Source organism: Carlito syrichta, unplaced genomic scaffold (assembly GCF_000164805.1).
Source record: "Carlito syrichta isolate Samal-C Ts95f unplaced genomic scaffold, Tarsius_syrichta-2.0.1 Scaffold304090, whole genome shotgun sequence".
Taxonomy (NCBI): Eukaryota; Metazoa; Chordata; class Mammalia; order Primates; family Tarsiidae; genus Carlito; species Carlito syrichta.
This window is the reverse complement of record NW_007248186.1, coordinates 166,524-188,624: the sequence shown is the minus strand read 5'-3', so window position 1 is coordinate 188,624 and position 22,101 is coordinate 166,524. Positions and strand designations below refer to the sequence as shown.

The 22,101-nt window shown below is 38.7% G+C and overlaps 1 protein-coding gene across 1 annotated transcript in view; it reads left to right on the top strand.

Annotated features, from left to right (window-relative positions):
* The window catches only part of PI4K2B (phosphatidylinositol 4-kinase type 2 beta), a gene marked incomplete at its 5' end in the record, with an annotated part of 32,448 nt that extends 13,741 nt beyond the window's left edge, over nucleotides 1-18,707 (top strand). Inside the window, 6 exons of the mRNA XM_021713087.1 lie at nucleotides 1,139-1,292; nucleotides 2,550-2,617; nucleotides 5,174-5,273; nucleotides 9,967-10,100; nucleotides 10,665-10,724; nucleotides 18,192-18,707. Of these exons, the coding sequence (XP_021568762.1) occupies nucleotides 1,139-1,292; nucleotides 2,550-2,617; nucleotides 5,174-5,273; nucleotides 9,967-10,100; nucleotides 10,665-10,724; nucleotides 18,192-18,365 (690 nt within the window). The remainder of the gene's footprint in view (nucleotides 1-1,138; nucleotides 1,293-2,549; nucleotides 2,618-5,173; nucleotides 5,274-9,966; nucleotides 10,101-10,664; nucleotides 10,725-18,191) is intronic.
* Between the last annotated feature and the right edge of the window lie 3,394 nt (nucleotides 18,708-22,101).

The window sequence follows — 22,101 nt, the reverse complement described above, 5'->3', positions numbered from 1 at the left end:
AAATCAGCCCGGGCGTGGTAGCGCGCACCTGTAATTCCGGCTACTCGGAAGGCTGAGGCGGAAGGATCGCCGGAGCCCAGCAGGTCGAGGCTGCGGTGGCCGGGAGCGGCCACTGCACTCCAGTCTGGGCGACAGAGTGAGACTCCAACTAAAAAAAAAAAGAATTTGAGTCGAAATTCATATTTAACTTTTTTTAAAAATTGTACTACAAGTCAGCAGGAGTTTGAAAATTTTTACGAGACCTGGTCCCCTGGGATATGCTGAAATAAGTCTAACTGAAGCAGGATATTGTTTTCATATTTATGGCTGCAAAACTTAAATATAAGTGCTTTGTAGGAAACTTTTAGGAAATTATTAAAGTTTTATGTCAACAAGAGCATTAAGTGTTAGGATGAGAAATAGATTTTCTTTGTCGTGATTTGCTTGTTTGCATTCATGAGGTAAACCAGGTTACCCATTACCTATATGTCATGTGCTTTTTATCTGTATTTCCTTCTTTACTGAATTGTCTAACATTAACTAGTCATGCTAGTAATAAAAATGCCATTTAAAATAATCCCTTTAAGAAAATAACTATTTCTTCAAAATTACTATAGAGCTTATAATTAATTGATTAGTTCTTTTAAATTTATGATAGTGTCTTTAATCTGCATGGTCAAGGAATCCATTCAATTCTTAAAATAAAATTATTTGTGTATTTTATGTTGTAAAATGAATTATGAAAAGGTTCTTCAGTAAGATAAAATTGCACTATTATTAAATGAGCAGGATAGGATTAAAATTTGGCCTCTGTAATTAAATTCATTTTAATGAATATTTGTAGAAAATGGCATTCTTTGTAAGAGTGTCACCTTGAGGGTACATGTTTATTCTCTTTTTTAATTATCCTAAAATATCTGCTATGCTCCTGGAAAGTCTAGGGCTGAGCATTTTTTATTTGCTTTGTAGTCTTCATGTGGTTATTTAAAATTAGTGTATAAAAATAGTTTTTTTGATAAATGTGGCTTATCTAAATTGGCGGTTTTTTCCTTTCCTTTGTTTTTATATAGCATATTTTATGACAGTACTGCTGAGAATTAAAAAGTTAACCCCTTTGTTCTTGTGCTTTCTTTTCTAACGGTAGTTCTTAAAATTATAGATTGGTTCCTTTCAGTTATTTGTTGAAGGTTACAAGGAAGCTGAATATTGGCTTAGGAAATTTGAAGCCGACCCTTTGCCTGAAAATGTTAGAAAACAATTTCAGTCACAATTTGAAAGATTAGTTATTTTGGATTACATCATCAGAAATACAGGTATTGATGTTCTCTCATTTTTTCATTCAAATCTTGTTAGCTTTCAAACTGTATTCTTGTTATCCAGATCAAAGCCATATGATTTTGATGCGGCAGTCTTGAAGCCACTTCCTCTTCTTGCCTTGGAAAACAGATGTGGGGCTAATGCCCCTGGGCAGACTGAATCCTGAACTGGATTCTGACTCTTAGCAGACTCCAGTGATCAGTTCCTGTCCCCCAGAGAGGAATTTCTAGGGGTAGGACCACTCCAGATATTAGAAATGTTTTATGCATAATGTGAATAATGTATGTATAAATTATGTTAGATGCTGATTTTTACAATCTGTGGCTGTTAGCATAGTTTGTAAATACATTCACCTCTTAGTTTTTTCTGTACTGTAAGGGAGCCATGATGTAGATAATTTAGAGCAGGGGTTCCCAGACTTTCGGGGTCAGCATTAGAACTTGTTAAACACATGTTTTCTCAGACTCCACCTAGACCTGGTGATGCAAAAACGCTGCAGGTGGGTGCCAGCCGGCTGTGTTTTAAGGAGCCCTCCAGGTTATTCTGGTGCACTCTAAAGTTGAGAATCACTGGTTGATTAAAAATGTTGTCCCCTCTAGCTGTGGGAGCTTTTCTGTCCTCTCAATAAATCCTGCTTTCAAAAGAAAAAAAGTTTTCATGTTTCTATTAGTTTCTGAAAAAGCATCCATTTTCTAGATTTCTTTTCTTTTTTGGAGTTGGAGTCTCGAACCCGCGGGCTCAGACAGTCCACTCACCTTGGCCTCCCAAAGTACTGGGATTACAGGCTGAACCACCGAGCCTGGCCAATTTATTTTCTTAATTAATATGGTCTTGGGTAATATTAAAATTAGTATACAGTACAGACTGTTCCTAGATTGACATTAGGTCAGCTTCCCTAAAAATTTGCCCAGTAATAGGTATTTTTTCTTCCTAAAGTGAAGAAGTTTCTTGGTTTTAATAACCTTGATTTAATACCTATCTCACAGGGTAGTTATAAGGATTACATGAATTACTACAAATTAAGTTTACAACAATGCCTGGCATAGAGAAAATGTTGAATAAATGTTAGATGACATTTGTGGGTTTTTCTTCTTTTAGTTTGTGTTAAATTGGAACCTTTAATATTGCAAGCATATGCTGTAGATAACCAATGAAAATCTCAAAAATCAAGAGATGACTAGATTTTTCTCATTAATATTAAGACCTAAAGTCCCTAAAAATGAAATGACAGATTTTCATGTTTGTTTTGAAAGACAGGGGGAATGATAATTGGTTAATCAGATATGAAAAACAGAAATGTGGAAAGAAAAATGACCATAAGGTAAGGACATTTAAAGTAAGCAAATAAAAAATATATTCAATTTTTATGAAAGATTTCTTGAAGTTAAGTTTTTCTTCACCATGTCCTCCTTCCTTCACTTGGCTCCTTGGTTTTTAATCTCCTTTCTCTGTTTTTCCCATCCTTTGTCTTTCCATCACTTATTTACATTGCATTTATCAATTCTATTTTTTATCATCTCTGGGCAGCTTTCTTATTTTTTATGAGACTAAAAAAATAATACGAGCTTAGTACTTTTTTAGTGCTTGAGAAATTTGTAGAACCACCAGATTTATTTTGCGTTTTGGTATTTTTGGTCACCATGTTTGTATTTTAGTCATTCACTTCCTTTTGAGTCTTGTGATTCAGTACTCTGTTAGGGAATAAAATATTACCTAAAATGGAACATGTCAGCTTTACCTGTGAATACCATCCGATGAACTTTTTAAAAAGTACTTCTACTACCTGTAAGAAGTTGGTTTTAACATACATAGCAGACTACATAGACCTTTTTTTTTTTTTATGGAGTCAAGGATCACACTCAGTTGCCCAGGTTGGAGTGCAGTACATGGTCATAGCTTACCACAGCCTCGACCTTCTGAGCTCAAGTGATCCTTCCACTTCAGCCTCCCAAGTGACTGGGACTACAGGCACATACTACCACACCCAGCCAATTTTTTGATTTTTTGTAGAGATGAGGTCTTGCTTTGTTACCCAGGCTGATCTTGAACTCCTGGGCTCAAGCAGTCCTCCCTCCTTGGCTTCCCAAAGTGCTGGGATTATAGGTGTGACCCATCATGCCCAGCCTATAGACTGATAACACTATCAGAGTTATAGATACTAGATTAGTTGCTGTCCACTTTGAATATCCAAGTTCAAGTTTTAGGTATTACATAAGAGATATTTTCAGAATATTTTTACAAGCTTATAATAATTTGTACACTTGAACTTTTTGAATGAGCAATTTAAAAATTTCTCTAATATTTATAATCTCTGTCTTCTCACAGCATCACTTTTAAAAATTTGAACTTTTACATGTTGATCAAGGAAATTAAAAAATATATATTTATGGTATTTAACATAAAAAAAAACTTGATACACACAAGTAACATGGATGAATCTTAAAATTATGCTGAGTAAAAGAAGCTATTCAGCCAGGCTCAGTGGCTCAGCCTGTAATCCCAGCACTTTGGGAGACTGAGGGGAGTGGATTGTCTGAGCCTGAGGGTTCGAGACCAGCCTGGGCAACTTGGCGAGACCTCATCTCCACAACAAATAAAAATTAGCCGGTGTAGTTCTGTCTACTTGGAAGACGAGGCGGAAGGATAGCTGGAACCCAGCAGGTCGACACTGGGGTGGCTGTGAGCATGCCACTGCATTCCAGCATGGGTGACAGAGTGAGACTCCAACTCAAAAAAAAAAGAAGCTATTCTTAAAGGGAACATGTTTTATGATTTCATTTATGTAGGAATCTAGAAAATGAGAACTAGTTTCTAGTAACAGAAAACAAGCCACTGTGGACTACAAAGGGACACAAGGAAACTTTTGGGTGAAGATTTCACATGTGTCAAGGCTCATCAAGTTGAGCTTATTACTACAGGAAGTTCATTGTGTGTTAATTATACCTGAATAAAATTGTAAATTAAAGAGTGGTAGAAATAAGTATAAATGGCAGTTATTACAGAAATGGGTTTAAAATGCACGAGCATGTTTATAAGCTCCTGAATTCATTTTATTGGTATATCTTCAACAATTTGATTTTGCTGAAATCATCATTTTACTCTTAGTATTTGGTGCATTTTTGTTGAAGTAAGATATTTGATATAAGCTAGAAGGAAGAAATCTGGCATACATTATATGAGGCTTCACTGTAGTACTTTTAACCCCAAAGTCGCCTTTTTCACTCTTATGGTTTTTATCTAGTAATGGTAGCCACCTGTCATTAAATAATTAGAATTACTTTTTAACATGAAAATCGCCTTGCTCCTGACACTTTCATTTCTGCTGCAAAGACTGTGGAAGTTAGGAGTGGCCTACATATAGTCTGTAGTCAAGAATATCTTGAGGTTCCTTCTACTGGAACTTGTTATAGTTAGTTATGGTCTTTGGGGGAATTTCATTGAGAAACATCTCATAGGACTTAATTATGTATAGGACCTGATGGAACCCTAAGAAAGACTAGATCTTGATAAATAATTTTGTTAAGTTATTTTTTTAAAGATCAGTACTATTTTACAAGTGTTATACATTTAAGCAATGCATTACCTAGACCATCACTTTTAAAGTCTTAATATTTTCAAGACCTTCAAAGAGGAAAAAAATGAAGCTATTACTAAGTAAACATATAATGTCAAATTTTTAAAAATAATGATTATGCGCTTCTTACTGGTTTTTAAGATAATCTCAATCTCTTTTCTTCCTGGGTGAGTTTGTATTCTTTGTGGCAATTTATTGTTAATTTTCATAGGCTCTTCAGAGAGAATATGTACTTAAACCTCATATTCTTTGAAAATATTTATATAGGTTTTTTGTCAACAGTTCATTTTTTTTTCTCTTTAGGGTTCAAAATGGATTGATGATAAAGCATTGCTTATCAAAATAGCTGCAATTGACAATGGTCTAGCCTTTCCTTTTAAACATCCTGATGAATGGCGAGCATGTGAGTAGGACCTTCCAAAGACTCTACAGTTAACTCTTTTCCAGAATAGAAAGGGAACAAAATTTACAGATATCAAAATAGTGGAGGAAAAGTATACTTCCAAATTATCCCTGTCAAACAGGGCAGCCGGTGTCCTACCTGTGGCTTGGCCCATATGATACCCAAAGGAAGACACATGGCCTAATATGCATTTATAAGAAAGCAATAGAGGATTAAGTATCATGAATCAGGGCTCAGTTCTAGGTGCTTGGGAAGAGGACATGTATGACATGGGTCTTGCTGATACTGTTGACTTCTTTTTGGATGACTGTTTGGTTTTAATTTTTAGGCTTGTATTAGCCTTGAAAAATTAGTTTGGTAGCTTTCCAGTTTTTAAAATATACAAAATTTGTACAGGCCAAAAAATAAATAAATAAAGATATACATAAGTGGAATGATATTTCTTAATAATTTGGTAGGTGTATATTTTAAGTCTTAGATTGTGTTCACTTATAAAACCATTGAGACCTGCCATCCACCCCACCCCCTTTTTAGCCAGTGGTGCTCTCCTTGGCTTCCCAGCCTCTTCTGTGGGTGATTATTAGGTTGGTTTTTTTTTTGCATTGCCAGTCTCACTCTGTCGCCCAGACTGGAGTGCAGTGGCCGCTTCCAGCCACCGCAGCCTCGACCTGCTGGGCTCCAGCAATCCTTCCGCCTCAGCCTTCCAAGTAGATGGAACTACAGGCATGTGCTACCACACCCAGCTAATTTTTTTGATTCATTGTAGAGATGAGGTCTCACCAAGTTGCCCAGGCGGGTCTCGAACCCATGGGCTCAGGCAATCCACTCACCTCAGCCTCCCAAAGCGCAGGATTACAGGCTGAGCCACCAAGCCCGGCTGATTATTAGGTTTTCGAACATCTTCTTGAGCTGGTTTGAGACACTTTTGTTTTGCTTAAAATTATCCATATCTCTTGAATTATTGATTTATGAGTATAACATTTTAATATAATTCTCTTATAAGAAATTCCCTCTGCCCATAGTAAGTTATGTAGGGGGTGAAGTGAAATGATGTCTGGAGTTTGCCCTAAAATACATGTGGGGATGAGGCACAAAGGCGACAAATAAAATTTTGCAAATATTTGGTAATAATTGAATTAGGTTATTGGGAATATGGCAATTCATTATACTAGGTTTTTTTGTTTATTTGTTTTTGTTTATGTTTATTTGTATTTGTATACATTTAAGATATAAATGTTTTTGGCTGGGTATAGTGGCTCCTGCCTGCAATTCAGCATTTTGGGAGGCCAAGAAGGGAGGATGGCTTGAGGTCAGGAGTTTGAGACTAGCCTAGACAATATAGTGAGACCTCATCTCTACGAAAAAATTTAAAAATTAGCTAGGTTGATGGCATGCACCTGTATTCCCAGCTACTCGGGAAGCTGAGGTGGGAGGGTCACTTGAGCCCAGGAGTTCAAGGCTGTAGTAATCTGTGATCATGCCGCTGTACTCCAGCCGGGGCAACAGAGTGAGACCCTGTCCCCCCCCCAAATTTTTAAATATGTAATAAGTCTTTTAAATCTTTGTATTTGTGATTATGTCTCTTCAATTTCTACCATTTATTAGTGGACTTTTTACCTCATTAGGCTTGCCAAAGATTTTTCTACAGTTAAACATTGTCCTTTTATTTATTGATATATTTTGGCTTTTTTTTTTTTTTAGATAATTGCCTTTTTATTTTATTGACTAGACTTTTTGTTTGTTTTTTCTTTTATTGATTTATGTTTTCCATCATTATTATTCAGTTATTTCCATCTATTGCTATCTTATAAATGCATATTAGGCCGTGTGTTTTCCTTTGGGTATCATATGGGCCAAGCCACAGGTAGGATAGAGGCTGCCCTGTTTGACAGGGATAATTTAGAAGTATCTTGTTTGGTTTAAAAATTTCTAGATTGGTTGATTTTTTTTTTTTTTTTTTTTTTTTTTTTTTTTTTTTTTACTGTCTATTCCTATTTTTAAAAAGCTGTCCTCTGTTACTTCCAGTGTTATTGCATTGTGATCTGTGCTTATGGCTTGTGTGAATTTTGTGTTTTGCAATTTGTTAGTAATTTCTCTGTGATCTTATATATGGCCAATATGAAGGACTATTTGAAAATAATGTTTGGGCACAAAATTCTGTATCTGTCTGCTAATTAAGGCTTGTTAGTTGTTCATCATGTAAGTCATAGCCTTATTTTTTTGACCACTCGATCTATTAATTTTTGAAAGGAAATGAAATACCACTGTGACAGTGATTTTTGTCAGTTTCTTTCTTCATTTCTTTGCATTTTTTGCTTGGTATTTCACACACATAACGGTCCAATGATTTTTCATGCTGATGGCTTATTCTTTTATCTGTATGCAGTATATCTTACTGTTCCCTCCAGTGTTTTCTGCTTTTCTTGTTTGTCTGTTGTAACACTGTTATACCTCCATTCTTTTTGTTAGCATTTACCTGGTATTATTCTCCACTTTAATCTTTTTCTTCATTTTGTTTTAGGTATATGACTTTGAATAATACTTAGCTGGATTTTGTTTTGTTTTTTTAACCCAGCCTGAGTCTTTTTGTAGGTGCATTTAACTCCGTAGTTTAAGTGTCAGTAAACTACTGACATATGCTAACTTCTCCTGGCATCTTATTTTTTTTCCATTTATCATAAATTCAATTTTTTTTTTTTTTTTTTTTGCCTCTCCTATCTTTGTTGTTGTTGTAGAGACGAAGTCTCCCTGTGTTGCCCGGGTTGGTCTCCCAGGTGTGAGCCACCATGCCTGACCCCTTTCCTATCTTTCCTATCTTTTGTTGATGTGCAATGTTTTGGTTCCTATGTTATTTCTCCCTAATATTTGGAACCTTTATGCAAATTGCATCTTAAAAGGGTTACATTTAAGTTGTCTAAAGTACATCTTGAATATTATCAAGCACGCAGTTGGAGATTAAGGGTTGGAGCTTGAAACAGGAGTTGGTGTTGAGGATATAGTTTTTAAACGCTCATCCTGCTAGTGGAAGCCATGACGGTGTTTGCTGTCACTAGGGAAATGATGGAGAACCAACACTGCTGCCTATTACAATGCCAGGTACTTAAGAACTCAGTCAATGAAGAAGAGAATGGAATCTAGGGGAACAGCGACATTGAAGGAGGGAAGGAGCAACTAGCAAAAGAGGGAAGGCGTGGCTTATAGGACAGATGGGAACCTTTGAGAGAGTGCTGTCTCCAAAGCCAGTAGGAGAGAATTTGGTAAGGAAGATAATGGGAAACAGTGCTGCTTGCAACAGAGAGATTAAGGAGCTTGACAACTATAAACGGCCCTTGGAGAGACCTTTAGGACATGGCTGGTGGTCATAGGAGAAAGAATTTAGATGGTGGTGGAAGAAGTTGAGGGAAGGGATTAGAAGTAGAGGCAGGCAAAATATAAGGACTTTTCTTTGATGAACTTCTTCAGGGACAGATAAGGAAATTGGACATAGCTTCAAGGTGCTGTGGGCCAGAGTAAAGGCTTCCTTTAGAATGGAGTGTACATCCCGTCATAGGCAAAGAGGTAGATACAAGAGAAGTGAGAAGGACAGACTCCCAAGGCAGATTTCTTCCTCATGGATTCCCATGGGATACCCCTACAGCAGCCCTGTGGATCATCACACTGTCATGCGCCTTAACTTTTTTGCAGGGATCTGAATATGCATCCCCTCTAGAAGATTCCACCGTTATACCAGTACAGATCTTTCTAGTCCAGGCACTGTGTAGACTTAATGGCCTTCTTAAGAAACAACTAGAGGTAGCCCAGAGTCCTGGATCTTTTATCTCTTAAAGCCACTCACCTATTTACTTCCCAGTGATTTAATGTTTTTGATTATCATCCATATACAAGTGAGTGGTCATTCCTGATGATTTGTAGCTGTGGAGAGCAGGGAGACCCTAGCCGTGGGGCTGTGAACAAGGTATAAGTATCCATCAGTTTCTTTTTTTTCTTTCTTTCTTTCTTTTTCTTTTTAGAAAGCAGGATTAGCCGGGCTCCGTGGCGCGGCCTGTAATCCCACGCCTTTGGGAGGCTGAGGTGAGTGGATTGCCTGAGCCCGCGGGTTCGAGACCCGCCTGGGCAACTTGGCGAGACCTCATCTCTACATCAAATCAAAAAATCAGCCGGGCGTGGTAGCACATGCCTGTAATTCCGGCTACTCGGAAGGCTGAGGCGGAAGGATCGCCGGAGCCCAGCAGGTGAGGCTGCGGTGGCCGGGAGTGGCCATTGCACTCCAGTCTGGGCGACAGAGTGAGACTCCAACTCAAAAAAAAAAAAAAGAAAGGATTTATTGAAAGGAAAGAAAAGCTCCCACGGTGGGAGGGGGCCCAAAGGGGTTGCCCTCAATCAGTTTCTAAACTCAGGATCCAGATAGATTCAGATGTGCTTTTTGAAATAGCGCTATTTGATAGCCACTTTTGCCAGACTCTTATTCCTTACTGTCTAAAACTCAGACATAACTAGTTTTCTGTCCTTTACTATCTGAACTGACTATCCAAATCTGAGCAGTTAGGTTGCCAAGGATAGTTGTGCTCTGATTAGTTTTGTTCTCCTGTCCTTTTTGGGAAGTACCTAGGAGTTAAAGGAAAGAACCAGGATACATGTGAGTCTAAATAAACCATTTCCTCCCACTGATCAGGAGAATACTTTTTTCTGTTAGATCCATTTCACTGGGCTTGGCTTCCTCAAGCAAAAGTTCCTTTTTCTGAAGAAATAAGAAACTTGATTCTACCATATATTTCTGACATGAACTTTGTGCAAGATTTATGTGAAGATCTTTATGAACTTTTCAAGGTAAATAAATGCTTAATTTTGATTATTGCAGAAAATGAAATAGACCTTAAAATAGAAGGGATTTTCTTAATAGAACAAATTTGTGATTTGCTACTTCTCTGTCACTGCTTGTAGTAGAGCCAGATCTGGCAGAGAATTGGCAGTTTTACTTTCACAGAAGCGTAAACATGTCAAATTACACTTACTATTCGTATTCTTTGAAGTGAGTCTACATTAAAATTTAAGAACTTGTTTCTTCAAAAGTTGACTTTTTTCCAGAATACTCTATAAAGTGTAATGCGTGTTTGGTGAACTGCTATGATTTAATTCTCTTAAAAAGCCTAAAACCATTGGCTGGAAAGTCATCCTTTCTGGAACAAGTTGGGGTATAGACAAATCAATCTTGTCACCTTCTGGAAATATACAAAAATATATTGGGTAAAAGTACTCTTTTTGTCTTATTTTATCTAGGAAAGTTTTGTAAATGGCTTTATTTGCTGAGTTGAGGAGTTTGTTTGCTTTCAAACATTTGTTTTAGAGATCTTGATTTGGGGAATTTAATGTTTTTTTTCTTTTTTGTGATAGACTGACAAAGGATTTGACAAAGCTACTTTTGAAAGTCAGATGTCTGTGATGAGGGGTCAGGTAGGTTCCCCTTTTATAATCTTATTCATTATGGGGGGAAATCTCTTTGAAACAGTAGTCAACTGTTTTCTCCACTGTGACTCAGAGATGAATTCTTAAAACTACCTGTTATCCTGTACCAAAATAGCTCAGATGATTAGAAGTGGAATTGATTTAAGTAGTTTCTTTCTTATATTGTCTTACAAATTAGTTAAAACTTTTGACCTTACTCTATATTGTTAATTTAGCCAGTTGTCTCCTCCCTCCCCTGCCGCCATGAATTGTTTGTCCCCATTTTGATACCTATGTCCCTGGGTGTCACTACCTTTTTCTTCCTGAAATCCACTTGCTTAGATGTTTCAATACCAAGTTTTGTTGCCAATAGATTATTCTCCTTGCAGAGCATGCCTGGCTTTTGCTGGGGCAGTCAGTAACTATGCCACCAAGGTGGATTAGAGCATGAAAGAACTGATTGTAATGCAGTCCTTCCCCCCTCCCCCCCTTACTTCTGGTTAAAGATAGAGACACAAGGCCTTGCATCTGCTTATGTGGACCTGCAGGCTGATTCAGATGACGTTTGCTTCTTTGACTCTATGAATGGTATTTATATTCCAAAAGGAAGATTTGAAATGAAAATAAAGTACACAGTAAGCATTGTCCTTTAGCTACTTATAAATTAGCATTCTCTTTCTAAAATATACGTTTAATTTAAGGTAGCTGCTTTTGCTACAATACCTATGGCAAAAAAGGAAAGTCAAGTTTTTACACTGATCATTGTATTATATAACTTTAGCAAGTAAATATCATTACACCAGATTATTATTCATTTATTTACCAAATATTTATCGACAGAACTATTGCCAGAGACTAGTCACTGGAAATACAGTATTGAGCAAAACCAATCCTTCCTGGGGAACTTTGGTCTGCTGAGGAGGCCAGAGTTAGTGAAAAGGGACTGATGATTTTAGCTGATGCCCCTTTCTGTGAGCCATCGTATTTGCACAGCACTTTGCTGGAGTTGTGAGTCTTAAGCAGTAAGTGAAATGGTTGGAGCAGTAGGAAGGGTCTTAGGAGCCGGATTATGGATTCCGCATGGAAGCTGTTGGAGCAGCTAGAAATTGCTCCAAAGAAGCGCTGTAAGGAGACAGACTTTTTCTTTTTCTTTTTCTTTTTTTTTGATTCAAGATCTCATCTTTTGCCCAGGCTGAAGTGCAGCAGCATGATCACAGCTCACTGCAGCCTCAACCTACTGGGCTCAGGCGATCCTCCCGCCTCAGTCTCCCAAGTAGCTGGGACTATAGGTGTGTGCCACTATGCCCAGCTAATTTTTTTATTTTTTATAAAGCCGAGGTCTCACTATATTGCTCAGACTGGTCTTGAACTCCTGGGCTCAAGCAGTCTTCCTGCCTTGGGATCCCAAAGTGCTGGGATTATAGATGTGAGCCTAGGTATGAGCCTATGTGCCCAGCTGAGACAGAAATTTTGGAAGAGGAGATCTTACTCTGGGTTTCTTCTATGATGTCCCTGAAATTGTATGTAAAGTTTTGTTTATATGTGCATTTTGGGTGTGTGGAGAAGGGAGACAGGATTTATATCTTAGCATATGGGCTCCCTAACCCAAAAAAGGTTAGGAACCACCACGGCAAAGACTAGGCTGGACAATGGGTGCTTATAGCAGATGTGGAGGCTAGAACGAGGGAATCTAGCTGGGATGCTTTTTCTGGTAATTCAGGCAAGAATGAAGGAATTAAAAGATCGGTGATTGTAATTATGTTGCAAGGTTTTTTCCCCCAAATATATTTGCACGAAATTTTCAGGAATAGGTAATTATGCCTTGATTTGACCTTTTTGTTGAAACAAATTGCCTTGATATAGCAATATGCTTTATCTTCTAGAATTTTCTTATCTCCAAAGGTATATTTTTATCTTAAGAATGTTATTTAAAATAAATAAGTAAATAAAAGTTGTACATAATTTTGTAAGCTTTAATTGTAGATTAAAGTTAACACATGAGAAATTTAAAGTATAAAAAATATCTGAGCCAGGTGTGGTGACTCATGCCTGTAATCCCAGCACTTTGGGAGGTGGAGGCGAGAGAATTGCCTGGGTCCAGCGGTTTGAGATCAGCCTGGGCAACCTGGCAAGACCTCATCTCTATAGTACATCAAAAAATTAGCCAGGCATGGTGGCACACACCTGTAGTTCCAGCTACTTGGAAGGCTGTGAGTGTGCCACTGCACTCTAGCCTGGGTGACAGAGTGAGACTTTTACCCCCCCCCAAAAAAAGTCTGCCTGCAGCCTGGGTAGCATAGCAAGACCTCGTTTCTTCAAAAAATTAGAAATTTAGCCAGGAGTGGTAGTACATACCTGTAGTCTCAGCTACTCTGGGAGGCTGTGGCAGAAGGATGACTTGAGCCCAAGAGTTTGGGACTGCAGTGAGCTATGATTGTGCCACTGTTCTCCAGTTTGGGTGACAGAGTGAGACCCTGTCTTTAAAAAAAAAATTTTTTTTAATTTAAAAATGAAAATGCTTGTCTAAGAATGTTTCAGTTCTGAGGTTTATTACAAAGATATACATACCAGTGACTATCTGCTATTTTAGGTTTTTTATTCATATTCTGTCTCACTCACAAAACAGTTTAGGCATTATAAAAATGTTTGGAATAAAATATTAAAATGACAAGGTCAAGATCTGAGGAGAGAAAAACATAAAATGATGATACTTTGATTATATGTCCTAATCTGATTTTATTTTAATTTGATATCATGCTTTCTGATAGCCAAAAAGAATAATAACGGACCCTGGTCATGTACATGATTGTGTAGCTCTTGTTTTAACTGTTTTGGTTTTTTTTTTTTAAGTTGGTCTAAAGCCAGGCTTGGTGGCTTGCACCTATAGTCCCAGCTACTTAGGAGGCTGAGGCAGGAGGATTGCTTCAGCCCAGGAGTTTGAGTGTGCTATGATCACACGTGTGAATAGCTGCCGTACTCGATTTGGGACAACATAGTGGAACCCCATATCTTTAAAAAAAAAAGCTTAACAAACAGTCTAAAAAACCAGGTGGTGTTGGTATTCTTTTTTTTTTTTTTTTCCCCGAGTTGGAGTCTCACTCTGTCGCCCAGACTGGAGTGCATGGCCGCTCCCAGCCACCGCAGCCTCAACCTGCTGGGCTTCGGCAATCCTTCCGCCTCAGCCTTCCGAGTAGCCGGAATTACAGCCATGTGCTACCACGCCCGGCTGATTTTTTGATTTATTGTAGAGATGAGGTCTCGCCAAGTTGCCCAGGCGGGTCTCGAACCCGCAGACTCAGGCAATCCACTCACCTCGGCCTCCCAAAGTGCTGGGATTACAGGCTGAGCCACCGAGCCCAGCGGTGTTGGTATTCTAAAGTAAATCAGCACTTATTAAACAGAGGCTTAACAAACAAACGCAAATAATACAAAAAACTCAAATTATTTGAGCCAGTATCTTAACTGAGTTAAAATACTTATGTCCTTTCTATCATTTATAAAGATTCCTTAAATTTCTCCTCTCCAGTTTTGCTTATTAACTAATGTGTGCTTTCTATAACCAGGCCTTTTGCCCTATTTGTAGTAAGCCTTCAGCTTTACACGTATAATCAGTGACATGCTCTAATTCCTCACATAAAAGTGTGGACTGAAACTAAGATGAAGAGGTTTTTTTTTAATTTGGGACTGATAATGTTTATGAAAGTTAAAGATAAACCATAAAGTTTCATGTTTATGAAAGTTAAAGATAATTAAATAGCAGTAGATCATAATCATGTTCAGTAAAATTCATGCCATGTTCTTCCTGTGCCTGTTTGAAACATTGAATCTGATAATATATTTACTTAGGGGCAATGTGAAATACCTTTTCCACATGAACTGAAAAAAGTGGCAGTAATGATAACTCAAACTGTTTTATGAAAACACAGTGAGCTTGTATTTAGTGACTTATAAACCAGAAGCTCATTTACAGATTTAGTAATAATTGATGTTAAAGAAAATGAAACTAACACTTAGTTTCCTGAGTACTTGACCCTCTCCTGCATACTTTTATGCTACTTTTATTTTTTATTATTGATTGATTGATTGCATAGGAGTCTCACTCTTTGCCCAGGCTGGAGTGCAGTGGCACTATCGCAAGTCAGCACTGCCTCGATCTCCTGAGCTCAGGCGATCCTGCACCTCAGCCTCCTGAGTAGCTGGAACTCAGGTGTGCACCCTCATGCCTGGCTAATTTTTATTTTTTATAGAGATGAGGTCTTGCTAAGTTGCTCAGGCTGGTCTTGAACTCCTGGTCCTCTTTGGCCTCCCAAAGTGCTGGAATTACAGGCATGAGCCACCACACCCAGCCAACTTTTATGCTGCCTGTTGTTTATCCTCACCACAGCTCCACAGGGTAGTCTATAGGAAGAAACCTGGCTCAGAAAGTCTTAGTAGCATGTTCTTCTGTGAAATCGGGGGTCTGTATTAGCTGGGCTTATCTGCATCATTTAGGCATTGCCTCTGCCTGGAGCCCTCATCACTTCACTGGATTTGCTGACATTCTAACTGGTGACCTTACCTTTTCTCCCATTCCTCTTCCACGTTAAGACAAGAGCAATCTTTAAAAACAAGTCTGATCATACGTTTTACAGTTTAAATGCCCGTGATTTGTGCTCGGGGTACAGGCTCAATTCTAGGCTTTCAGTACAGTCAGTGGGACCCTCCACTCGCTGGCTCCACGCAGTGCGCCTACCACTGGCCCTTGCCGGTTTGCTGCTCCCCTGGGCTCCAAGCTCTGAGCAGCTCTTCCTTCCAGCTCCCTGCGGTGCCCTCATGCGCCACTCTGTCTCCTTGGGTACCTTTCCCTCTTCATCTGGACAAGTTTTTCTTCCAAACTCCAGCCCAGGCCCCCGAGGCTCCTTCTGCCATGAGAAAGTTGTTCTCCTGATTCTGTGGCTGGCCCTGGGAATATGCTGGTGTCACACTGTACTCAGCAATGTGGTTTTAAAATCAGCATATGGGGTACATTGCTGTTGAAAAGCAGCTTAAAATCGATCATCAGTAGACCATCTGTGGTTTGATGTTCACAGTGAGTGACTCTTTGCACCCTGAAATGTAAGGACCAGAGAACCCATCCAAAGGAAAGCCAAGGCCAGATGCAGAGCTCCTTGCGCTTATGCCACAGCTGTCACGCCCCTACCAAGCTCTCAGATATGTCACGGGTGGAGGGTCCTCGTTTCTCCTCTGGCCTGTAGTGTGTGCTCCTTTCTGTTTTTAAAAAGAATCGTCTCTGATTTAAACATACAGTAATAGACGTGTTTATTCTTAGAGCCTGATCAGATATTACAGGTGGAGCGCAGGTCCTCTGTAGTCACATTGCCCCGTACTGTGCAGGTACTTGCTCATTGACTACTTCTAGAAGGGGAGCTCTTGAAGAACTCACGTGGTTTTTTTCCTCCTATTCAATCTCCTCTTCTCCCTGACACAGTGAGTGCTCAGCAAATGTTTCTTTAATAAATAAATGCAAGAGTCTCAAGAGTCTTCTGAACTCCCAAAGAAATACTAATAGGATAGTTTTAGAATTCAGTAATGTTTGTTATTATTTAACTATTTGAAACTTGATAATTTGTAGAATGACTTTCATTTTCTTATATGTCTCTGTTTTCCAGATTCTCTGCAACAATCGTATATTATTTTTAGAGTCAGGAAAATAATAGACATTACATAAATTGGTAAATTTACACTAACATTTTTAGAATAGAATTTTTAAAACCCAAAGAAGAAACTAGCCAGAATATTTCATTCCTTAGCCATAGCAGTGCACACATTTTATTTTCATGGTAAGAACAGTGCTTATAATTATAAACTTAAATTTCTTTTTTTTTTTTTGATTTGGAGTCTCACTCTGTTGCCCAGACTGGAGTGCAGTGGCCGCTCCCGGCCACCGCAGCCTCGACCTCCTGGGCTCTGGCGATCCTTACGCCTCAGCCTTCCAAGTAGCCGGAATTACAGGCAGGTGCTACCACGCCCAGCTGATTTTTAGATTTATTGTAGAGATGAGGTCTCACTGCCCAGGCGGGTCTCGAACCCGCGGGCTCAGGCAATCCACTCACCTCAGCCTCCCAAAGGCGCAGGATTACAGGCTGAGCCACCGAACCCGGCTAAACTTAAATTTCATAAGGTTTTTTCCTTATTGTTATCCAAATATAGCCAACTTAAAAATGTTAGGGGAGGAACTTAAAAGGAATACTGAAACATAATCGGTAACAACTGTTGCTGATAAAGGTCTATTTTCCTGATGTGTTAAATACTCCAGATCATCTAGGAACAAAACCAGTTGGTTTATACTATTTAAAGTATTAGGGAAAAAGAAAATCAATTATTAAAATTTTATCTGAATGGAGGGTAGAATAGGCTGTTCTTTCACATTGCATTTCATGACCTGGTTTGTATGCTCAAGTAGAAATTCCAAGAGTATCTCTGAACATGAAATGTAACATATTTTACTTTTTCTTGTTGTAATTGTCTTGTTTGAGAGTAAACACTTGAATAACATTGTGCTTAAAATAACTGCCTTCCCAAATTCTCTGATCCTCTTGCCCTGCTTCCTGTTCCCCCATCGCACTTTCACCTCTACTACGTGGTATAATGTACTTTTTTTTTTTTTTTTTTTTGAGTTGGAGTCTCACTCTGTCGCCCAGACTGGAGTGCAGTGGCGCTCCTGGCCACCGCAGCCTCGACCTGCTGGGCTCCAGCGATCCTTCCGCCTCAGCCTTCTAAGTAGCCGGAATTACAGGCATGCGCTACCACGCCCGGCTAATTTTTTGATTTATTGTAGAGATGAGGTCTTGCTGCCCAGGCGGGTCTCGAACCCACGGGCTCAGGCAATCTACTCACCTCAGCCTCCCAAAGGCGCGGGATTACAGGCTGAGCCAACAAGCCCGGGTGGTATAATGTACTTATTCATGTTTATTGACACCTCCCCTCCCTCTGCTAAAATGTAAGCTCCATGAAGGTGGGAATTTGATTTTTTTTTTTAACTGTTGAATCCCTAGCACTTAGTGCAGAGCCTAGCACATAGTAGGCATCCAGTACGTTTATTTGTTGACTGGGCAGATAAGGCAAGTATCTCGTTAAAACCAGACTATTTAAACCAGAATTGTTTAGGTTCTATGCCAGTGGAATATTTAGAACCCTTCGCCTTGTTCAGTCTCTAATCCCATTGCTCCCAGACATAGGGATGTTCTAGAATGTTTTAAAGTTAGTAGTTAGCAAAAGTTATTTAATTTTGTGCATTTATGTGCGTGTATGCATGTGTGTGTATAAATATCCATTCATCCATCCATATACTATATATTTATAACAGTTCTCATCACAATCTCTGTTGTGCATAAGTAGGTGAAATAAGAATTATAGTGAAGAAATGGTTAAGATCATGTCAGTGAATGAAGCTTTTTATATTTTTTAAATTGGTGAAAATCTGTCTTCTTCCCACAGATCTTAAATCTCACTCAGGCATTGAGAGATGTGAAGAGCCCTTTCCAACTGGTGCAGATGCCCTGTGTGATTGTGGAGTGCAGTCAAGGCAGCAGTCAGGGTCGGATTGTCCACCTCAGCAACTCCTTTACCCAGACTTTCCATTGCAGGAAGCCATTTTTTTCCTCCTGGTAGCTGATGTTGTAAAAGTCAGATAAAAAAAACTGTTTAGAATTCTTGTGTTATTGCAACTTTACAGTTATGAACCACCACTGGCAGGAGCTCCATCTGCCAAAACCTCAAGTCGTTTAAGTCTTTAAAAGGTTATATTCTGAATGTAACCAAAAGTTTACAGTTTTTGTCCAAATATTAAATTTCTCTTTCAGGGAAGACATGATATATCTCCTATATTGTATTTTCGTAGAAAATTTGTATTTTATGTTGTTGTTAGTTTAATATGTAATTTCAAACATGCTGGAATGACTGTAATTGCTCTAGAAGTCCATATAGAAAAAATAAGGAATTTGCTGACTTTGAATACAATAACTTTTAATATACCAGGGTTTTTTTGTTTTGTTTTAAGTTGGAGTTTCACTCTTTCACCCAGGTTGGAATATAGTGGCATGATCACGGCTCACTGCAGCCTCGACCTCCTGGGTTCAGGCGATTCTTCCACATCAGCCTCCCAAGTAGCTAGGATTACAGACGCGGACCACTATGCCTGGCTAATTTTTTTTTATTTTTTGTAGAGATGAAGTCTTGCTATGTTGCCCAGGCTGGTCTTGAACTCCTGGGATCAAGGGATACTCCCACCTTGGCCTCCCAAAGTGCTGGAATTATAGGTGTGAACCACCATGCCTGGCCTTAATATAATTTTTAAACATTGAGAAAAATGTTTATGTTAACTCTTCTTACATTGCAAAAGGTCTTTAAGGTGCCTACGTCTGAAACTGCTCTTATGAACTGTAACAGAATAGTTAGTTAATAGAAAAATAGGTAAGGATAAAGCAATATTGCCTTAATTTTAAAAGCTGCTGTTTTAGAACTTGAATAACTGCCCTAAAAGTGGCCATTATTAGGGACCAGAAAATTATATATGGTTAAATAATAGGTGACTATTTTCTTTTTTTGTACTTTAGAATATTTTTGGTGAATTAATTTGCTGTACTGAGGGAAAAAAAAATCTAAAGACATTCCCCCTTTTTTAAAAAAGCGAAAGCACTCAACTGAGACCTGAAAGGAATAATGTAAAATTAAGGTAGATCCCCAATATTTTGGAATTCCAAAATGGCCTTAAAAATTCCCTTTTGTTTCTTGGATGGAATCAAGTGTTTGGGATTAGTACTTCACAGTATTGAGTTTGTTCAATTTAGTATTTCAATTAGTATTAAACTTCACTGAAAAGTAAACCATACTCCAAATTGTATATTGGATTGCATTTTGGGGTCCTGGGTCATAAGTTCTTTAAAATAATAATAATTTTCAGACTTGAAATTATAGATATTATTATAATTACAGTCAAATTTAGATTATCAGACCAAACTAAATGGGACCATGACAGATAACCATAAAGTCATTTATATTTGATTTTGAAATGTATTTTTTTACTTTATTTTGCATATCAGTCTATCTGACATTCTTGGAAATTTCTAGCACTGTTAACTCAATCGGTGATTTAAATAGTGATAAGCCTGATATGAAGATGTGATTTTGGAGAAGCAGAAGTTTCATACTTTTCTTCAGGCTAAAAACCAATAACACCATCACTTGGGCTTAACTGGGCAATTTGTGATCTTTCATTTTGTTTGTTAAGCTTACTGTCTTGTGATTTTTTTTTTTTAATGAAGTGTTTTTGTGTTGAAAGTATTTCCTGAAGATTAGGTTAGGACGTAAGACAGTTTTCACTTCCTTTATATTTTTCTCTTGGTCTTCATGGACGTGACGAGTGAGAATTCCGCTGCCCTGTGAGTTCATTGGAAACCTGTGTTCTCCTGCCTCCTCTAACCCTCCACTGGCTCGATTCTGAGACGGTGGAAATTGACTGGAAACTCAGACCTCAGACTATTATTTTGAGGTATATACTGGTAACTAAAATGTGCCTTTTGAAGATGTGTTCTAAAAGAAAGGAAATATGTTACTGTGATGTGGATACTGCTTTCATAAAACAATTTTCAGTATTTTGAGAATTGCTATATTAATTTTTATAATGGAAAACTTGATTGCTACTGTTTTATATCCTAAAATTAAGATACTATGGATATGTTTAAATGGTCTGATCATGCCAGAAAAGTCAAGTTGAGATATAACTACAAGTCAGAGTTCATTGGTTGAATTTTGTAAACTTTCATGAGCTTAATTTTTATTAAAATATTGTGGGATTTTTTTCAATGAATATATTTACAGTTTTGAACATTGTAGACTTAAAGGTAATAAAATTATTGTTTACCGTTATATTTCTTCTGTATGTATTTATCATTGAATATTTAGATGTTTGCAAAAACGTTTGCATTTATACTTCATATATTAAAGATATAGTTTAATTCATAATGCTAAAAGATATATTTAACTGGGACCTTTATAATTTATAATCCTAATTTTACGTAATTGAATGTGCCTTACATACCCCCAAATCTGTCAGTAATTGAAGACTCTTTGTGGAGACAGTCTTTTCCAGACTTGAAAATAATTTGATTTGTAACATTTTTTTAAACGTTACAGTACTGTATTAAGTGGAACCTTTTTAAGAAATGATGGTGGCTGGGCTCGGTGCCTCAGCCTGTAATCCCGCACCTTGGGAGGCTGAGGTGAGTGGATTGCCTGAGCCCGCGGGTTCGAGACCCACCTGGGAAACTTGGCGAGACCTCATCTCTACAATAAATCAAAAAAAATTAGCCGGGTGTGGTAGCACGTGCCTGTGGTTCTGGCTACTCGGAAGGCTGAGGTGGAAGGATCGCCGGAGCCCAGCAGGTCGAGGCTGTGGTGGCCAGGAGCAACCACTGCACTCCAGTCTGGGTGACAGAGTGAGACTCTGACTCAAAAAAAAAAAAAAAAAAAAAAAGAAATGATGGTGACATGTTCTTTGATTAGACTAGGTCATAAACCCTCATGGAGATGCGTAAGGGACAGGCAGACCATAGGCCTCACAGACTGCCCTCCCTCACAGTCACTCAGCAAAGCGTCTGTGCTGCGTTATTTCTCTCTTGCAGTGAGTTCAGGGCCACGTGACTGAGTTCTGGCCGCTGAAGTATGGGAACAAGTGATATATGTGACTTCCAGACAGTGGTAAAACTCACTGTCATGATTGACCACTCTCTTGTCTTCTCATTCAGTAAGAACAAAGAACTTGCAGAATGACTCCAGCCAAGGCCCAGGAGTCACTGCTGGAGGCAGGCTGCCGGAGAGCCTCCTGACGGGCACTGGGCTGTGACACAATGAGAAAGAAGTGCTGCGCTGGGTCGCTGCTGTTCGGAATTAATTGTTACTGTAGTTTAGTCTGTCCTGTCCTGGGTATTACGATGTAAATAGAAGAGGACATATCACTTTCAAATAAAAATCAAAAGCCAATTCTAGCAGGCATACGTGACACTGTCTTCGCTAAAACTAGGCAGTGGAGTATCTCTGTGAATATGAGTAGTGGGGGTTAAAACCACTGACACCAAAAAGATCACATGGGAACTGTAGTCTTGGAGGAGGAAGCAGAGAGAAAGGAAAAGGGTCCTGTAATGGTCCTATGAGCCAAAAGTCCCAGGGCTTACCCTCATGAACTCAGTCCCCAGTAGTGGGGGAATTTCAGTTGGTGGAGTCAAAAGCCACAGTCCAAATTGGGAGAAAGCTAACTGACATTCCCGTGGCAGCTGGCAAAAGGGCCTGTGGAAAGGGTGGTGCTCAGTGCTCCAAAACAGCCAGGGGAGGACACAGGATTGTCACGGGA